Here is a 16,348-nt window from a genome sequence, read left to right as displayed (position 1 = left end):
ATGTTCACATTATGGCAGAACAGATGTCGGAATTTTTCGAAGAGAAGTGGGCAGTTATAGAGGCGGAGTATAATCTTGATTGGAGGTATGAAATGGTTCATGGTGTTGGTTTGTCTACTCCCATTTTTGGGAAGGCTCCTCTTCCTTTCCCATCTGCTCCAGAAATAAGAAGTTTGGACAGATCAGATTCGATGACAGTCTCTGTAGATTCAAGACCGAAAACTTCAAATATTGCTTCGGTAGGTAGGACACCAGTTCCAAAAAAACCCAAAGCAAAGGACCCCAACAAAAGGGACATGACTTATGAGGAGAAGCAGAGGCTCAGCACAAACCTTCAAAGTTTACCCTCAGAAAAGCTGGACAACATTGTCGAGATCATTAAGAAGAGTAATTCAGCAGTTTGCCAACATGATGACGAGATTGAAGTGGACATTGACAGTGTTGATACAGAAACACTTTGGGAACTTGATAGGTTTGTGACCAATTACAAAAAGCGTTTGAGTAAGAATAAGAGAAAAGCTGAACTTGCTCTCCAAGCAAGAGCAGCAGCTAGCCAAGCTTTCCCCGCAGTGGTAAGACTTTGAATTGTAGTTTATGTATATGTTCCTGCATGGAATTGCTTTTGGCTAGTGCATTATTCATTTAATTGTTATTTCAGAACCCAGCATCGGCTCATGTGGAAGCACCAAAAGAAACTAGAACAGGTGAAGGTTTTTAAAATGGGCATTTGTGGCGTTTTGTCTTAGATTCACTTGCTTATCTGATTTGCATCCAATTCAGTATGCACTGTTGTATTCAAATCTGTTGATTTTTATGCAGATGAAAAGAATGCTACTTCTCCTGTTCAGGGAGAGAGGCAAGGGGATAATGCAAGTAGGTCAAGTAGTTCAAGCAGTTCTAGCAGTGATTCTGGTTCCTCTTCAAGTGGTAGGCTATGTTGGTTGACCTATATCATATAGTAAATGCATGGTAGTTGCAACATTGATGCTTTCTTGTTGAATGTGGATGCATTTAACAATTTACTCTACTTGCAGATTCTGATAGTGATAGTTCTTCTGGATATGGATCAGATGCGGGGCATTCACCTAGGACTTGAATGGATGATTTAAGGTAGGAAGCTTTTGTGTTTTTTTTTTGGAGAAGTGATGTTATCTGTTTCTTGTCTTCTTATATGATCCATACTATTCTTGCTTTTCAAACTACATAATATGTTACTTATCAGAAAAAAAAAAAAAAAAAAAAAAAAAAAAAAAAAAAACTCATAATATGTTAAAAAAATTATGCAGAAGATTTAGTGGTTTTGCCAGCGTTATTAGTCTGCTGTTCAGTTGCTTTTATACCATGCACATAAATGAAGACCATATAGCACACATTTCGAACATGATATATATTTCTTTTCTCCAAGGAATGCATAGTGACACAAGGACTAGAGTTCAAATTGTAATTGGTGAAACTAATGATTTGCAATAAAAGTAGGTTTTTACCAAGGATCAGCTCTAAGTGCATGATTGTTTAGTTAGATGAAATAACTAAAGTTATATCAAGAAACACTCCTTGTACCAGACGACATAGTTTTGGTCGACAATTCTAAGGAAACTCTAGCAATAAAATTGGAAATATAGAATTGCATTATAGTAAAGGGTTTTAAAATTAGTAGAACAAAAACAAAATATATGGAATATAAATTCACCAAAGATGCAAAGAATGATAACAATTCAATGTTAAAGGATGACTAAAAATAACCATTTTTGGTATTTAAGATCAATAATGCAAAACGATTGACATTGACCAGCAAGGCTCTAGCTCAAGTGGTATCTCCTCTTCCTTCCACAAGGAAGGATGACCCATTGGGGCAAGTGTGTGTGTGTATGTCTGTATGTGTGTATGAGAGAGAGAGAGAGAGAGAATTGAGTGCGCGCTCTCTTACCTACCAAAAAATAATAGTAATAATAATAACAATGATAATACTTGTGAAAAATATTGTAATACAATCTTATTAAATAAATAAAAAATACTTGTAAAAATAGTAATGGTGGAGGTAGATAACGATGTAACAAAGTTGGATTGGAACAAATTGGGTAAAAGGAAACATGCTAGCGGTGTCAAATTACGCAATTGTTATTAAATCAGTTATTTTATGTAGAGTTAGAATGCTAGACACTAAAAGGAAACAAGAACAAGAATTCATGTAGCCGAAATGTGGTTGTTAACATATCTGATATGAGCAACTAGAAGAGAGATGATTAATAATTAAACATGTTAGAGATACAATAAGAGTTAAACCTATTAGTGATAAAATAAGAGAAAACAGCTTGTTTAGTATGACATATACATGGGGCCAAAGTGATATGAACTAATAAAAAGAGATGTTAGCTTAAACTTTTTTGCAAAGAGAGTTGGAAGAAGAGAATTCATGGGGCCAACACCATTCTGATGGAACCAAAGTAAGGATGATGGTAATGATATAGCGTAGAGATTATTGGGGTTTATGATTGTTTCATAAAGCTATTAGAGTTTTGAATGGAATAGGTGGCTTGATAAATTGCCATTTGTGTCATTGCAATAACTCTGAATCGTATTTTCAGAGGCTTAAAATTGGATACCTATATGAAGAAATCAGTGTAAAGACCTAGTGGATGTTAGAATTAAAAGATTTACTCTCCACTTCACTGCACTCTTTTTCGATAAAACTTGGCACATACTTTGTACCATACACACTTGAAATTTAGTCCCAAGGTAAAAAGACTGCAGGACAATCTCTTCCATTTCATGCTTCTTTTTCTTATTAATAGCCAACTCGTGACATTTGAATTATTTTTGAAACTCATCCTGTCTGTTTCATTTGGGATGCATGTTATGTTGGTCGCTCCTTGATATGGTGTAGGTGTCATGATTTGCACCAGAGGATTTTTTTGCGGATTTATGAAGTCCAGAATCTGTTGTTTTAATTAAGCTTGTAGAATGATTAGATTAACTAAGTAGTATGTTTTGTTTAATCAGTTGTGGCATTGATGAAGCCAGGATTTGATTTCAGGCCGCAGTGTACTTGATATATATATATATATATATATATATATATATATATATATATATATATATATATCTAACTAAATATAGATTGTTCAAATCAAAAGGCAAACGAGAAAAAAAATGGAGGCGATATTCACACTCCCCTTTTAACCAATTACATGAAACCTCAGTACCACATTGGGCAGCTCCCTCTGTTTTTCATTGATTTAATTAGCCTCAATCGATTTTGCAATGCGTGATAGCCTCAATGGAAACAGCAACAAAGTGTTTCAGGAGAGGCATATTGATAAACTATATATATTTTTATCCCAACTAACAAGACAAATAACACTGGCACTGCAACAAGACAGTAATCTAAAAAATAGAATTGCAGTAACAGTGTATTAATCAAGATTCAAATAAATAGTATGTCATCATTCGCAAAAAACTACATTAAAGAAAAATTCAAAAATATAAAATACAGTAACAGTGTATTAATCAAGATTCAAATAAATAGAATGTCATCATTCGCAAAAAACTACATTAAAGAAAAATTCAAAAATATAAAATACAAGCATTGAATTCATAAAATTACAGAAAATAAGAAGAGAAAAAAAAAAAGGTTATAATACGCACATCATGCATGAGTGCACAAAGAAGAATTTTAAGAAGAAAAATCAAAAAGAAGAAACAGAAAAGAAAAATGAGAGAATATTGAAGAAGGGGAATGTAACTTCTTTTTTTTTTTTTTTTTAAGAGAATCAAAGGAATATGAATAGTAAAAGAGAAAATAAAAAAAAAAAAATTAGAGTTTTTATAGAAAATTAAAATTTTGGTTTGGGGGGGGGGGGGGGGGGGGTGGGCATTTTTGTACATAAAATTATGCACATATATATATTGGGCGGGGAGGGGCCAGGCCAGGACAAGGGGGCACGTGCCCCCCCTCCCTTCCGAGCCTACGCTCCGTCACTGAGTTCTAGATTCTCTTTTATGATGTACATCATGTACATGCTTGCGTGTAAATATATATGCAGCCTAGATCACTTTCTTGTTCCAACTCTCTTTACTCTCCTGCCACCTAATTATTTTTCTAGTTGGTAACGTTGGTAACACACCAGTTGCCTTGATAATATGTTAATAAGGAAAATTACACTCACCTCTCCTGGAGTTTGATCATATTCACGAACTTCCCATGTGTTAGTCCAAATTACACTGACCTCCCTTGTCAGAGCTGTGAGATGGATAACTACCGATCAAGTGAAATTACATATATGCCCCTATCGTTTTATTGTATTTTATTACATAAACTATGGAAGTTGAAAAGATCTAATTTACTTTCGGTTATTTCTAACTTTTTACCAATCCGATCAAAATTATTACCATTCTCTCTCTCTCTCTCTCTCTCTCTCGCGCGCTCGCGCATGCTTCATCTTCTCTAAACTAGGGTTCCATCTCTTCTTTGATTAGGTTTTGATTCATTCCAAAACTTTATTTTTCAGCATTGATCTCTAGGAATTAATTATAGTCGTAAAGCTTATGGATGTTGATTGGGGAAGCTAGCACTTTGATCACAGTTCAATAATTTCATTTATTTTTATTTATTTTTTTGCAATAATGATATTAGCCACTTCTGTGGGGTGATTTGTATTTCAAAACACATATTTTGATCAATTGTTGAACCGAACAAAGCTTGCATTTGCTGTACTTCCTTTAAAATAGACAAATAGAGGGGGAAAAATCCCACACATCATGGAGCACCAACATTCTCAAAACTTAGATAGTTGATCTGATCATATTATATATACATATATGTATGTGTAGTGCAGCTGTACTGCAAAAATTACAACTTAATTAAGAGTTCTAAGCTTAATTACCATACTGAAAACAATTTCTTACAATTCCCATGACAATATCATATGAATTTGCATGTGTAAAGATAGCTTCTGGCCCCAATTCTCAATTCAAATGGTCTAGCACCTTAATCAGTCTTTTATTGTAACCTTAAATTAGTATATTCACCCAATCGAACAGGTTAATGAAAACAATGGAGAGAGAATGGTTCTTAGAGAGAGAAAGCTTGAAGAGACAGTGCTTTGTGGAGAGAGAATGGCATAATGGAGTGAGAAAGCTTCTAACAATGCTCTAATTGAGTCCTGTTGAGCCAAATGAGGACTTCTGAAGAAGAATGGCAACAGTAAAATAAAATTAGTGTGGAGAATATAGAGAGATAATTAGAGTTGAGTGAGTTAATTTTGTTTTCACAACTTCTTCAAGGGCACTTTTGGAACTGTAAACATGAAAACTTGCTTACATCAGCTTTTTTCATTGTGACCCACTGACCGTGCTGACCATTAACGGTCATCAACGGAGGGGAGGTCTGTGTTATCAATATACAAACCTCAAGGGAGGTAAGTGTGATATAGACCAACACAAGAGAGCTACGTGTAATATGGTTAAATCTTAGGCGAGGTCAGTTTAATTTTTCTTATCATATACCACCAACTGCATTGTGTGTCCAGAGAAAGGTCAATATTTCTAACCTCCCCTTTAGATAGGGTAAATTAGTGAAACCTCCTCTAAGTTTTGGAAAATCTCACTCGCCTCCCCTCTAGTAAAGACCTTTGTAACAAACAGACCCCTACCATCAATCTTTCTAACAGTTAAACATGGTCAATGCTGATGTGGCCAAAATTCAAGCTTAAATTGGTGATTTTGCCCTTGAAATGTTTGTGTTTTTGAAGGCACTTTTATCCTCTCGCTAACTTCTAATTCTCTTAAATGTCCTTTCTATCTAAAACTCAGTCTCTCTAAAACTCTTCCTCTTTCTAAAGCACTCTAAATTTTTTAATTCAACCCATCACATATGTAATACATTGTGCTTCATCTTTGAATATATATATATATATATGAACATCATATATATTACACACTCAATTTGATGGGAAGGAGACCTAGATACAACAATAGCCAATGAAAACTTTGTCCAGCGAAAGCAAGAAAACTTTGTCCAGCGAAAGCAAGCTTTTAGAACCCAATATAGACCCAAAGAAACCGAGTAATATCCTAATATACACTCACACACACACACACACACACACACACACTTTCTCAATTTGATGGGAAGGAGACCCAGCTACAACAATAGCCAATGAAAACTTTGACCAGTGAAAGCAAGATTTACCAAATTTAGACCGAGATAAGCCAAATATATTACTTGTCATGACCCACCCCGCTGTGTAGATATTGTCCCCTTTGCACAGTCTCTGTGTTCATAGTTTTCTAAACGCGTCTATTAAGTTAGGAGGCATCCACACACATAAGTGCCTACAACCTCTCCCTCCCAAGCAAAGTGACCATCACCCCCTCTCCTGGGACTAAGTTTGCAAACGAACCGAGCTGAGACGAGCTTTGGGTTGCTCAGGCTCGGGCGAGCTTGGCTAGGCCAAGCTCGAGCTCGGCGACACACAATTAGAGATGTCATCAGAGAGCATATTTCTGCTAATATCCACAATTAGACAGTATCCCATAGAAGGTGGCAAAGAACCTGAGCGCATTTGCTTGAACTCAACATCTTCTCTTTCATGGGATCACATCTCAATCTCTAAGAAGAAGAAATACCAAAAAAAAAAAAAAAAAAAAAACAAAATTTAAGATAAAATTAGATCTTACAAAGTTTCCACTATATCTCCACCTTGAAATATGTTTGAGAGAGAGAGAGAGAGTTGTGTGGTTTGTGGAGGGATGTTAGCGGATTATGCGTTGGAGTTGATCCGATCAACAAAGAGATAGAGAGAGTGAGTTGTGTTGCTTGTGGAGGGCTTCCGGCAGTATTATGCGGTGGAGTTGTGAAGATGATTTTGTGGTCTTCTAGTTATAGGGTTTATTCTTATCTCTTACCATTACCAAAACCAATGGTTAAGATGGATTAATACGTGAGATGGAATCTTATTTGATGATGGGTTAGTGAATTATCACTCCTTGGGCCTTACTAATGACAGGATGCAAGTTGGGCGAAACTAATATATTGTATGGGATAAACCGTTTAATCATAAAATGAAAATACATATAGGCCTTTGATTAACGAGCTTGTTCACAAGCCTATACAAGCCAAGCCCAACATTGCTTGTGCTCGGCTCGTTTATTAAATGGGCCAAGAAATTGAGCTCAAGCTCAGCTCGTTTACTTACTGAATGAGCCCGAGCTATTCATGAACAGCGGTTCATTTGCAGGCCTACTTTGGACCCAACATCCTTGCTTGCTTTACCCTCATGGGCTTGTGCACGATCCCATCATTTCTGGCTGGGATTGGCTCTGATATCATATGTCACAACCCACCCCATTGTGTAGATGTTGTTTGCTTTGCACACTTTCTGTACTCACAGTTTTCAGAAGCGTCTGCAAAGTTAGGTGACATCCATAAATATATTAAGTGCCAACAACCTGAATATTGTGACGCTTCACATCACTTGGGTGGGAGAGATTGTTAGCACTTATATGTGGATACCTCCTAAATATATAGATGCGTTTTGAAAATTGTGAGCACAGAGAGTGCAAAGTGGACAATATTTACACAGCATGGTGGGTCGTGACATATTACTAAACTGGTAAATGGACCAAGTATATCTTTAATTAATCTCTAGTACACGGTTGTGATTGTCCATTGCTCTAATGTGTGATCGAGAAACTAGCTAACTACTGCGTCAACCTATGGGTGAGGATTTATTACCCAAATTAGAATCTATCTTCTTCTCCATCATGGCTTTGGGGGGTTTTAACGGGACAAATGAATGGAAGCTTTTGGGTTTAGTATAAACATGAACTCGACCAAGTTTCTCATGTGGGTTTGGAATCTTTTTATACCAAAACCTTAATTACTTGGTGGATATTCTTGGGATGATAACTCTCCTTTACCTTTTCATTCTCTCTAAATATCTCTTTTTCCACACTAACCGATCGTCTCTCTCTTTCTCTACTGCAACCGGAAGCCACTGCCGGCTGCCGACACAAAGATCAGTCCACTCTCCCTTATATATAAACTATATACTGACTCTTTATACTGGTTTATTAAACTATGGTTTTGGGTTGTCTAAGCTATATACTCTGACTCTTAATATATATATATATATATATATATATATACTGGTTTATTAAACTATGATTTTGGGTTGTCTAAGCATTGGATAAACAGGACTGATAAAAAGGACGACATTCGCAATCCTTTTGAAGATCTAAATCCTGGCATTTATGATGGCTTTAGCGAAACACAACCAGAGTCTCAAGTTTTTTGTTATGAAGAGGATTTGTCTCGCAGGCAAATGATGATAGATAGAGTCTGAATAAAGAATAGCATGACTTGAACCCCCATGACAGCTTTTTATTTTAATTTAAAACTATTTTTTTAGTAAGGTCAATATTTTAAATTCTCATACTCCGTTAACAGACATTAATGTCTGTTACTCACAGGGGAGGTAAGTGTAATTTTTTGAAACTTGGAGGAGGTTTCTGCGATTTACACTATCTAGTGGGGGGAGGTAAGGGTAATGTATCCTCAGAGAAATGGCTATTTTAGCACGATAATACTTTGCAGTGACCAAAAGTGTCTGTAGGGAGTCACTTCATGATTACTTAGTCTTTACATGTTTTGTAAAAAAAATAAAAAATATACTCCCTCCGTCCCAAAATAGTTGGGATGTATTGGGATTCCAACTTTTTATGGAAGTGTACTTGATAATGAGTGAAGTTCCATTTTTAACCTTGTAAGGTGCTAAACAACTAAAACAAGTAAATGGAAAAGGGGTAGTTTGGGAATGTGATGAAAAAAAGTACATCTATTTTTGGAAAGGGACATGTATTTTGGGACATCCCAAGAAGGAAAGATGGACATATATTTCGGGATGGAGGGAGTAGTAAAATAATACAGAAGTCATCAAATCTAAAAAATAGTTTAGAACTTAGTGCATTGGTTGACCACAAATATGGAGTAAAATTGTATTAGACAACTCAAAGCTCTAACTTACATCAGTTTCTGTATGAATTATGAAGCCTTGTGACAATTGCTCTTACAGATTAGAAGACTGATCTGATGAAAGCCTTATATTGCCATTTTTACTTTTTCTGAAAAGCATGAAGTGCCTACAAGAATAAAGCCATTCAAGTATCCATGCCTATAAAGTCCGAGTGGGACTAGGTTCCTTGAGGTTGAAAGGTCTTTATTTGTATCTTCCTTAGTTAAACTAATCCTGGTTAGTATTTCTTGATCAACTTTACAAAGTTGTATTACCTCGGCAATAGTTAACTGTCCATTTCTGCAAGTCTGTTTGCATCCGTATATGGATTGACTAATTTTAAATTTGTTGATGATAATTTGGCAAATTATTTTTTCAATAAGTAATTTTGGAAATTTAAATTTGATAAGGGTCATTATTGCTGCCATTTCTTTTACTAAATCAGTGTTCTATAACCAGATGTCTTATTTTACCATGTAAATGTGGGTGATTTGATCATAAGGGAGCTCCTACTTTACCCTAAATTTATCTGCAGACAACCAAATGATATGAAAGAGTGCGCTAGTGAATGCATCAAAATCAGCGGTGGATATAGAGTTGCTATTGTTTTTCTTTTTTATTATTCAATGTTAAAAGTCCATCCTGTACAAAGCCTTGGTTTTGATTTTCTGTTTTAGATGCTGCTCGAGTGGTATGAATCTCTGCTTTATACCTCATATCCGCAAAGTTATGGTCATTCCTGCCCTACTCTGAGTTAATTAGAGGTTTCTAGAACTGCTTGAACACTGAGGTACTACATTTTGCATCATAGAATGCATAATGGAAGATTAAACAGATTATATGGAGATTTGAATCTTGTGTGTAACAAGTTTGCTATGAGTATAGTTGCCTACGACTCTTGCTTGATGTAAACTACTACAAAACTGATAACTGTAATGCTATTCTTGTGGCGGCATTATTTCCACTTGTTTTATATATATGATACAACTCATGTAGGAAAATGCACCAGACGTATATTCATCTCGAGATCGGGGGAAAACCAAGTATAGTATAACAATCTACAGAGCATATTCTCGTCTTTAAGACAAACTTTGAAGACATAGGTCCATGTTATATTCATTGTTTTCCGCTTCTCTTAATGATCTGTGATTTTGAATCATCCAAGTAAGAAGTGAATTGAGATGAGGGTGTTTTGAGTTGGGAAATGCATCAAGCACATTTTTATTTTGATACATCCTATATTGTGTTCACATTGTATGGATTGATTTTGGGTGTGTGACTTTTATATTTTCATTTTTCTAGCCACTGGTTAGCCTGATTCTCATACTTATAGTTGTGGTAAATTTTTTTCTGGCAGCAGATCTGTCAAATTCACACTGACATCAGCCTAATGATTTTTAGAGTGCTGTCTGCTTCTGCCTATTAGCGGAGGTGTCCGGAAGTGTCCAAGGGGTTTAGCAGTTTAGTTGCAGAATGGGATGCCTTTACTAGAACATTTGGAAGTGTAGGTCAGAGAACTCTTATTCTTGCCATGACTTGAACTTGTTGATCTGCATTTGAAGGCGGTTACTTTTTTTAAGAAGATTGTGTATGATATCGATTGGATAGCATGGTGATGAGAGTTTATTTTTTTGGGTGTAGCAAATGTAAATTGCCAAGAATTGCTACCAATTTCAGTTATGAGAAATTGTGCTAGGTTTTTATTTTATAACATTGCGCATAGTTACTATTCAACTCAAAGAAAGGAGACTAGTAATAGAAGAGTCTAGGTCATTGAGCTAGGGGATAAAGTTTCAATTTTAGCAGTTGTTTTCATTTTTATAAGACTAGCTAAACCAGATGGAATTGTATATTGTAAAATGTCACTTACTGTTGAAGCAAAATCACAATAAGTTAGCGAAGGATTTTTTATTTATGCGTGTGCGTTGGGCTATCAGCAGTCTCTCAATTTCCTTTTTTTAGCCAAAGTATAGGTTGAATCTCGTCACATTTTGTTGCCTCAAATCAATTGAGGGTCTCTCTGAATCTCACACTTATGAGCAATGTTTTGTCACGTTTGTGTGTGCGCGTTGGGCTATCGGCAGTCTTCCAATTTCCATTTTTTAACCAAAGTAAAGGTTGAACTTTGTCACGTTTATGTGTGTGCATTGGGCTATCAGCAGTCTCTCAATTTCCTTTTTTAAACCAAAGTAAAGGTTGAACTTCGTCACATTTTGTAACGGAGAGGTGTGGCTAAATCTCACACCTAGTATCGATTATTACGTCACATTATCATATACGGTGAATCACATTATCATATATGGTGAATGATACACCAGGGAAGCATTCTTCATTCTCTATTTGGACTATTCAAAATAACGAAAAAGGTATTTAACCCAAAATATACTCTCAAACAATAGCCACGAAATAGTCCATGTGTGAAGGACAACTTTGGGAGTTTTTATTTGGATAGGAGGGCAATTGTGGGAGTTCAATAACAAAATTAGTTCGTAATACAGGTGGCTTATAAATATACCGGTCCTTAAAAGACCTCACCAGATATTTATTATTAGAGTACTCACTCTAATTTCAGCTATTCTAACTGGAACTTAGCATACAACATTGGTAAATAAAATGCAAAATTGTGATGGGTTCTTCATAAAGGGAACAGATGCCACCGCATCAGCCAACAAAAAGGTTTAACTCTGATTGGCAAACTTGATTCCTTTCTCGATAGATGCTTTCAGCTCTGGCTTGAGGTTTTCCAATCCTTGTTTCTCATAATCTGAAAGCGGGCCCAACCCCAGAACTTCCTCCACGCCATTCTTCCCAAGCCTCACCTGCAGGCACGGATTTAGCAACTACTTCAGAACATTTACCAGCCAACAATACCAGAACACTCCATAACATAGTTGTACCGTGATTAAAATCAGGAATGGAAGACAATGAAAAACAAAAGATATACATTTCTGTTTGTACAACAAAGCTTATGAAGATAAAGGCAGAATACGAAACATTACAAATGTGGCATAAAATGCATTGTAAAATAACGAAGAAAGAGATGTGCTCTTTAGAAAATAGTATGCCTGCACATGCTCTGTGCAATATAAAACAAATTAGATATGGACATGCATCAGTGTTCAAATTAGTGTCATAGATAAAATAGCATCAACGCAACAAATACATATCACAGCTTTACTATCAAGCATCATCCACACTCCAAAAAACAACCGCTCTTCATTTTCTTTAATTTCCTTGATCCATTGTAGTATTTCAGCATCCACATTCTGATGTCAATAACTTTAGCTAACAACTCTATTTTTCCTTATTTTTTATGGAAACGGATTCTTCTTCAAATTGGTTCGAGACATGGAAGAGCATAAAAATATCAATACAAATTGGTGTTAAAATTATGCCGTTATTCTTTCATTTCCTCGAAATACTTCTCATTATGCCAGTTCAGCCTTCACATAGTCAATACCTTCAAGTAACAACTATACTCTTTTCCCTTATTTCCTAAAGACTGTAAAGCAAGAAGAAAACCAAACAGGTGTAAAAATTATATAAAACCTAATAGGAAATGATTCACTTGAAGTAGTTGATGATAGAACACACTAATAATAAAGGGTTATTTCTTCAAATAATGTCCATAGAGGGGATTTCATTACCAATTAGTGAATGTTCATCCAATGTGCAATCAGATTGATAATATTAACCCGATAATAAGTAAAGATTTTAAGCCAAAACATTATCTAACAAGTCTTAACGAAATGCAGCTTGAAGAATTGAATTGAAGTTCCAGAAAGAAATTTTTTGGAAAACAAGGATTCTTAATGGTGGTTTGGTAACAAACGAAGTTCAAGTTCGCGAAGTTTGTGAACTTGTTATAACCATATGAATACAAAACACAGCCACAATTACTTCAGCCAAATTATCGAGAGAACATAATTAAAATTAATTGATCACAAAAGAGATAAATAAAATGTAATTAATTAATTACTCTGATTAACATAGATAAAGAAGCGTACATATTTTTTGGAAAAAAAGGATTCTTAATGGTGGTTTTGTAACAAACGAAGTTCAAGTTTACTGACGAAGTTTGCGAACTTGTTATAACCATATGAATACAAAACAGAACCACAATTACTTCAGCCAAATTATCGAGAGAAAAAAATTAAAATCAATTGATCACAAAAGAGATAAATAAAATGTAATTAATTAATTACTCTAATCAACATAGATAAAGAAGTGTACATATTATCACTGAAATTAAGGTTTTACCTTAGAAGCAAAGAAAGGTAGTTCAGTGACACTTGACTGCACAAATGAACATTCTACTACTTCTGGAACCCCGTTCAGACCCTTCAAGCAAGCATCTGCAAAAATGGCTCCAGCATAGCTGCAGGAAATCCAGCATCAGTCAGAAATAGCTTCCTTCAATACCCTGCAACTCCTACTGGGAATAAAAACTCAAGGAGTTCTAACTGAAGTTCAGGGTGTGTGCGCGCGCGCGAGCATGTGAATGAGTGAGAGAGAAAGAGAGAGAGAGACATGAGGATCTCAAAATAAATAAATAAAAATCAGGCATTTCGTACAAAAATCAGATGGATTACCCCACTCTACATACTAAAGATTATTTCACTAGCAAACTGCCAGTAGCTGTACATGAAAAAATTGAGCTGGCCATGTTTAACATATGCACACCGAGCACCAATGTCTGTTGCATATTCAACATGCTTAGAAGTTCTCTTTTCATGAATATAACTTGCATGTAAAAAAAGAAGTCTTAGCACACTACTATTATGATCAATATTTGAGACCATAGTTATACAAGTCAATGTAAAAATGACATGAATACCGTTTGTCAAAATAGTAGCAGGAAAACATAATACTGTACACAGAACATTCCAAATCTCGTCCTGCAAGTTGCATCAAGAATCAGATAAAATTGTTTGGAGCCAGGGTGGGGTGGACACAGTAAAAAAGAATGGCACAAGCTCTGCTGGAATCAAAGGAGGCCTGCAGCATGTCTGACTACTTGTCTTGTACTTCAGAACGAAATACCTTTATTGACTGATTTGCAATTGAGGGGAATCTGTGTTACCCAATCTGTCATAACTGTTTCAGGGATGGGGATACTGTGGAACACTTTTCTTTTGGCTGTTCCTTTGCTTCTATGGTATGGGAACGGATATTTGACACTTTCCATTGGAATTGGACTCAAATCAGATCACAGAATCAATTTGTCCACATACAAAGAGGAACAAAATCTGTAGGATACCTTTTTACATTTGCTATATGGGGAATTTGGAGGAGTAGACATCTGATTTACATCAAGATGAAGCTCCTTCAGCTGCTCAGGTGGCTAGAATGTTTTGCTGGGAAGTGTTCGAAATTGGGGGTGTCCATCTCATTGATATACATGTGATGGCTAATTGGAACTTTAGTTTTCTATTGTGGCCATGCTTTCTTCCTGATTTAGTACAAGAGAAGGATCCCTGCAATCTTGGAGAAATTTGGAATTTTATTGGGTTGGGGTGTTGTATTGTGACTAGTTTAGATGGGGCTAGTTCCTTTTGCTTGTTATTTTTCGTTCTTTCTGGCTTCTGGAAAAGGGCCTAAGTAACAATTTTTTTTTTTTTTTTTTTTTTTGATAAGTAATAGTGAGGTAATTGTATGATGAGGGTATGCCTTCTAGTTGTCTTGTATCGTTTTGATGATGTTTGGTTTAATACAATCACGTTTAGGAAAAAAAAAATTGTCAAGTCAGAATATCAGTTGACACTTACGCCATTGAGAGAGTTGCGGAACCCTTCCCAGCCTTTGCTTCCACCACTTCTGTCCCTCCATCTTGAGTTCTCTTGGTGAGAGCCTCAATTTCTTCGTCAGATAGATTGGCTTTTGGTGTAGCCTATAAATAATCAAACATAGAAACCAATGTAAAAAGTATGCACCGAAAATGATCAGTATACAATTGTTAAAAGAAAAAGATAAGCATGTGATATTTCATAAACAGATTGATACTGAAGAAACAATGCAGTACTTGTGAAAAAAGTGGGAGAATGGTTATGCCAGCGTGCCCACCAACAACAGGTACATTAACCCCTGGAACAATGAAACAGAAAATTCAAGTCAATGAATTAAACTTTCTGCAATGAAAAATCTTAGACTTTTTTCCCGAAAGGAAAAAACTAACAACTAATGTTCTGCAAGCAGGCAATGAGGCATACCCGCGACTGGGACATTTGCCTTCCCAGCATAGAAAGTCTTAGCCCTAACCACATCAAGTGTGGTTACACCAAACAACTTCTTCTCATCGTAAGTCCCTGCTTTCTTGAAGATCTCAGCAGCAATTGGGACAGTTGAATTCACAGGATTGCTAATCATATTAACAAGTGCCTACATGAACCCATATCCAAAATGAGTGAAACAAATATGCTACACACTCAAATTAACCCGTTCAGTAACTAGAATGTTTAAACAAAAAAAGGGCACTCACATTGGGGCAGTACTTGGCAATCGCAGTGCACAGAGACTTAACAATGCCAGCATTGATGTTGAAGAGATCATCACGAGTCATACCGGGCTTCCTTGGCACACCGGCTGGAATGATTACAATATCAGATCCCTCCAATGCCTGCCCTAGCTGGTCCTCGCCCATGTATCCGGCGACCTATAACCAACATATATACACAAAAATTATATTATAAAAGTTATGTATACAATAATTCAAATACACAATCGATCAAAGTGAGTAAACTAAAGTTAGATCAAGACCTAGAGAGGGAGAGAAACAAATAACAACGTACTGAAGTTGAATCAATAGAACGTGATCAATACAACAGTAAAAAGAGTAGTAATGTATCAAACCCCTAGGAAGGAGAAACCCAAATGAGAAAATACCTGAGATCTGGTGTTGATGTGGCCGACGTCGGCGGCGACACCAGGAGTGCCGGCGATATCGTAGAGGGCAAGATTGGAGACGAGAGGGTTGAGCTTCATGAGTAGTGCAAGTGGCTGACCTATCCCGCCGGCAGCGCCCAAGACTGTGACCTTCCGATCGGGGGACGACTCAGATGTGTAACCACGGCGTAACAAGTGAGTGGTGGATGACGCAGAGAGGCTTCTCCTCCATCTCAGAGATGCTTCCATGGATCTCAACATCGTTCCCTTCATTCTCTTCTACAACTCTTGTGCTTTTGTTGGCGTTTGATGAAAGGAGAGCGAGAGGCGAAGAGAGAGAAATGAGAGGAAAGAAGCGTTCTTAAGATTACTGAAAAGAAGAGTGGTTGTGGGTTTTGGACTCTCTAGGTGGAGGAGTGCCTCCTATTAGTCTCTCTCCTCTCTCTCTATCT

General features: G+C 36.3%; 2 protein-coding genes across 4 annotated transcripts in view; one reads left to right on the top strand and one right to left on the bottom strand.

The window, feature by feature from the left end:
• Nucleotides 1-10,929, top strand: part of LOC132307647 (transcription factor GTE4-like) — a 12,722-nt gene extending 1,793 nt beyond the window's left edge. The window contains exons 1-5 of one of the 3 annotated variants that reach the window (XM_059805469.1): nucleotides 1-572; nucleotides 659-704; nucleotides 820-927; nucleotides 1,035-1,110; nucleotides 10,416-10,929. The exon at nucleotides 1-572 is cut by the window's left edge and continues 1,793 nt beyond it. In XM_059805469.1, coding sequence (XP_059661452.1) covers nucleotides 1-572; nucleotides 659-704; nucleotides 820-927; nucleotides 1,035-1,096 — 788 coding nt within the window. In that variant the 3' untranslated portion in view covers nucleotides 1,097-1,110; nucleotides 10,416-10,929. Of the gene's footprint in view, nucleotides 573-658; nucleotides 705-819; nucleotides 928-1,034; nucleotides 1,111-10,371 lie in introns of all 3 variants that reach the window. The other 2 variants (XM_059805467.1, XM_059805466.1) reach the window with 2 other exon arrangements.
• Nucleotides 10,930-11,432: 503 nt separating this feature from the next.
• LOC132307648 (malate dehydrogenase, mitochondrial) lies at nucleotides 11,433-16,337 on the bottom strand. The gene is made up of 7 exons (XM_059805470.1): nucleotides 15,897-16,337; nucleotides 15,493-15,666; nucleotides 15,224-15,392; nucleotides 15,037-15,098; nucleotides 14,783-14,904; nucleotides 13,275-13,392; nucleotides 11,433-11,833 (listed from the first exon to the last, which is right to left on the bottom strand). The coding sequence occupies exons 1-7, from the start codon at nucleotides 16,167-16,169 to the stop codon at nucleotides 11,693-11,695; spliced, it is 1,059 nt and encodes a 352-aa protein (XP_059661453.1). The 5' UTR covers nucleotides 16,170-16,337; the 3' UTR covers nucleotides 11,433-11,692.
• Between the last annotated feature and the right edge of the window lie 11 nt (nucleotides 16,338-16,348).

This window comes from Cornus florida, unplaced genomic scaffold (genome assembly GCF_030987335.1).
Source record: "Cornus florida cultivar Cherokee Brave unplaced genomic scaffold, ASM3098733v1 CherokeeBrave_3.0.0_Hap2_Chr05, whole genome shotgun sequence".
Lineage (NCBI taxonomy): Eukaryota > Viridiplantae > Streptophyta > Magnoliopsida > Cornales > Cornaceae > Cornus > Cornus florida.
Note: the sequence above shows the minus strand (reverse complement) of the source record. Positions and strands in the feature narration are given on the sequence as shown.

What these genes read in the sequence shown, in the direction of transcription:
- LOC132307648 (XM_059805470.1), bottom strand. Translation starts at nt 16,169, where the DNA reads ATGAAGGGAACGATGTTGAGATCCATGGAAGCATCTCTGAGATGGAGG. An exon ending in TTGCCAAGTACTGCCCCAAT is followed by an intron (nt 15,393 to 15,492) that starts GTGAGTGCCCTT and finishes GGGTTCATGTAG; the next exon opens with GCACTTGTTAATATGATTAG. An exon ending in TCCGCAACTCTCTCAATGGC is followed by an intron (nt 13,393 to 14,782) that starts GTAAGTGTCAAC and finishes GATTTCCTGCAG; the next exon opens with CTATGCTGGAGCCATTTTTG.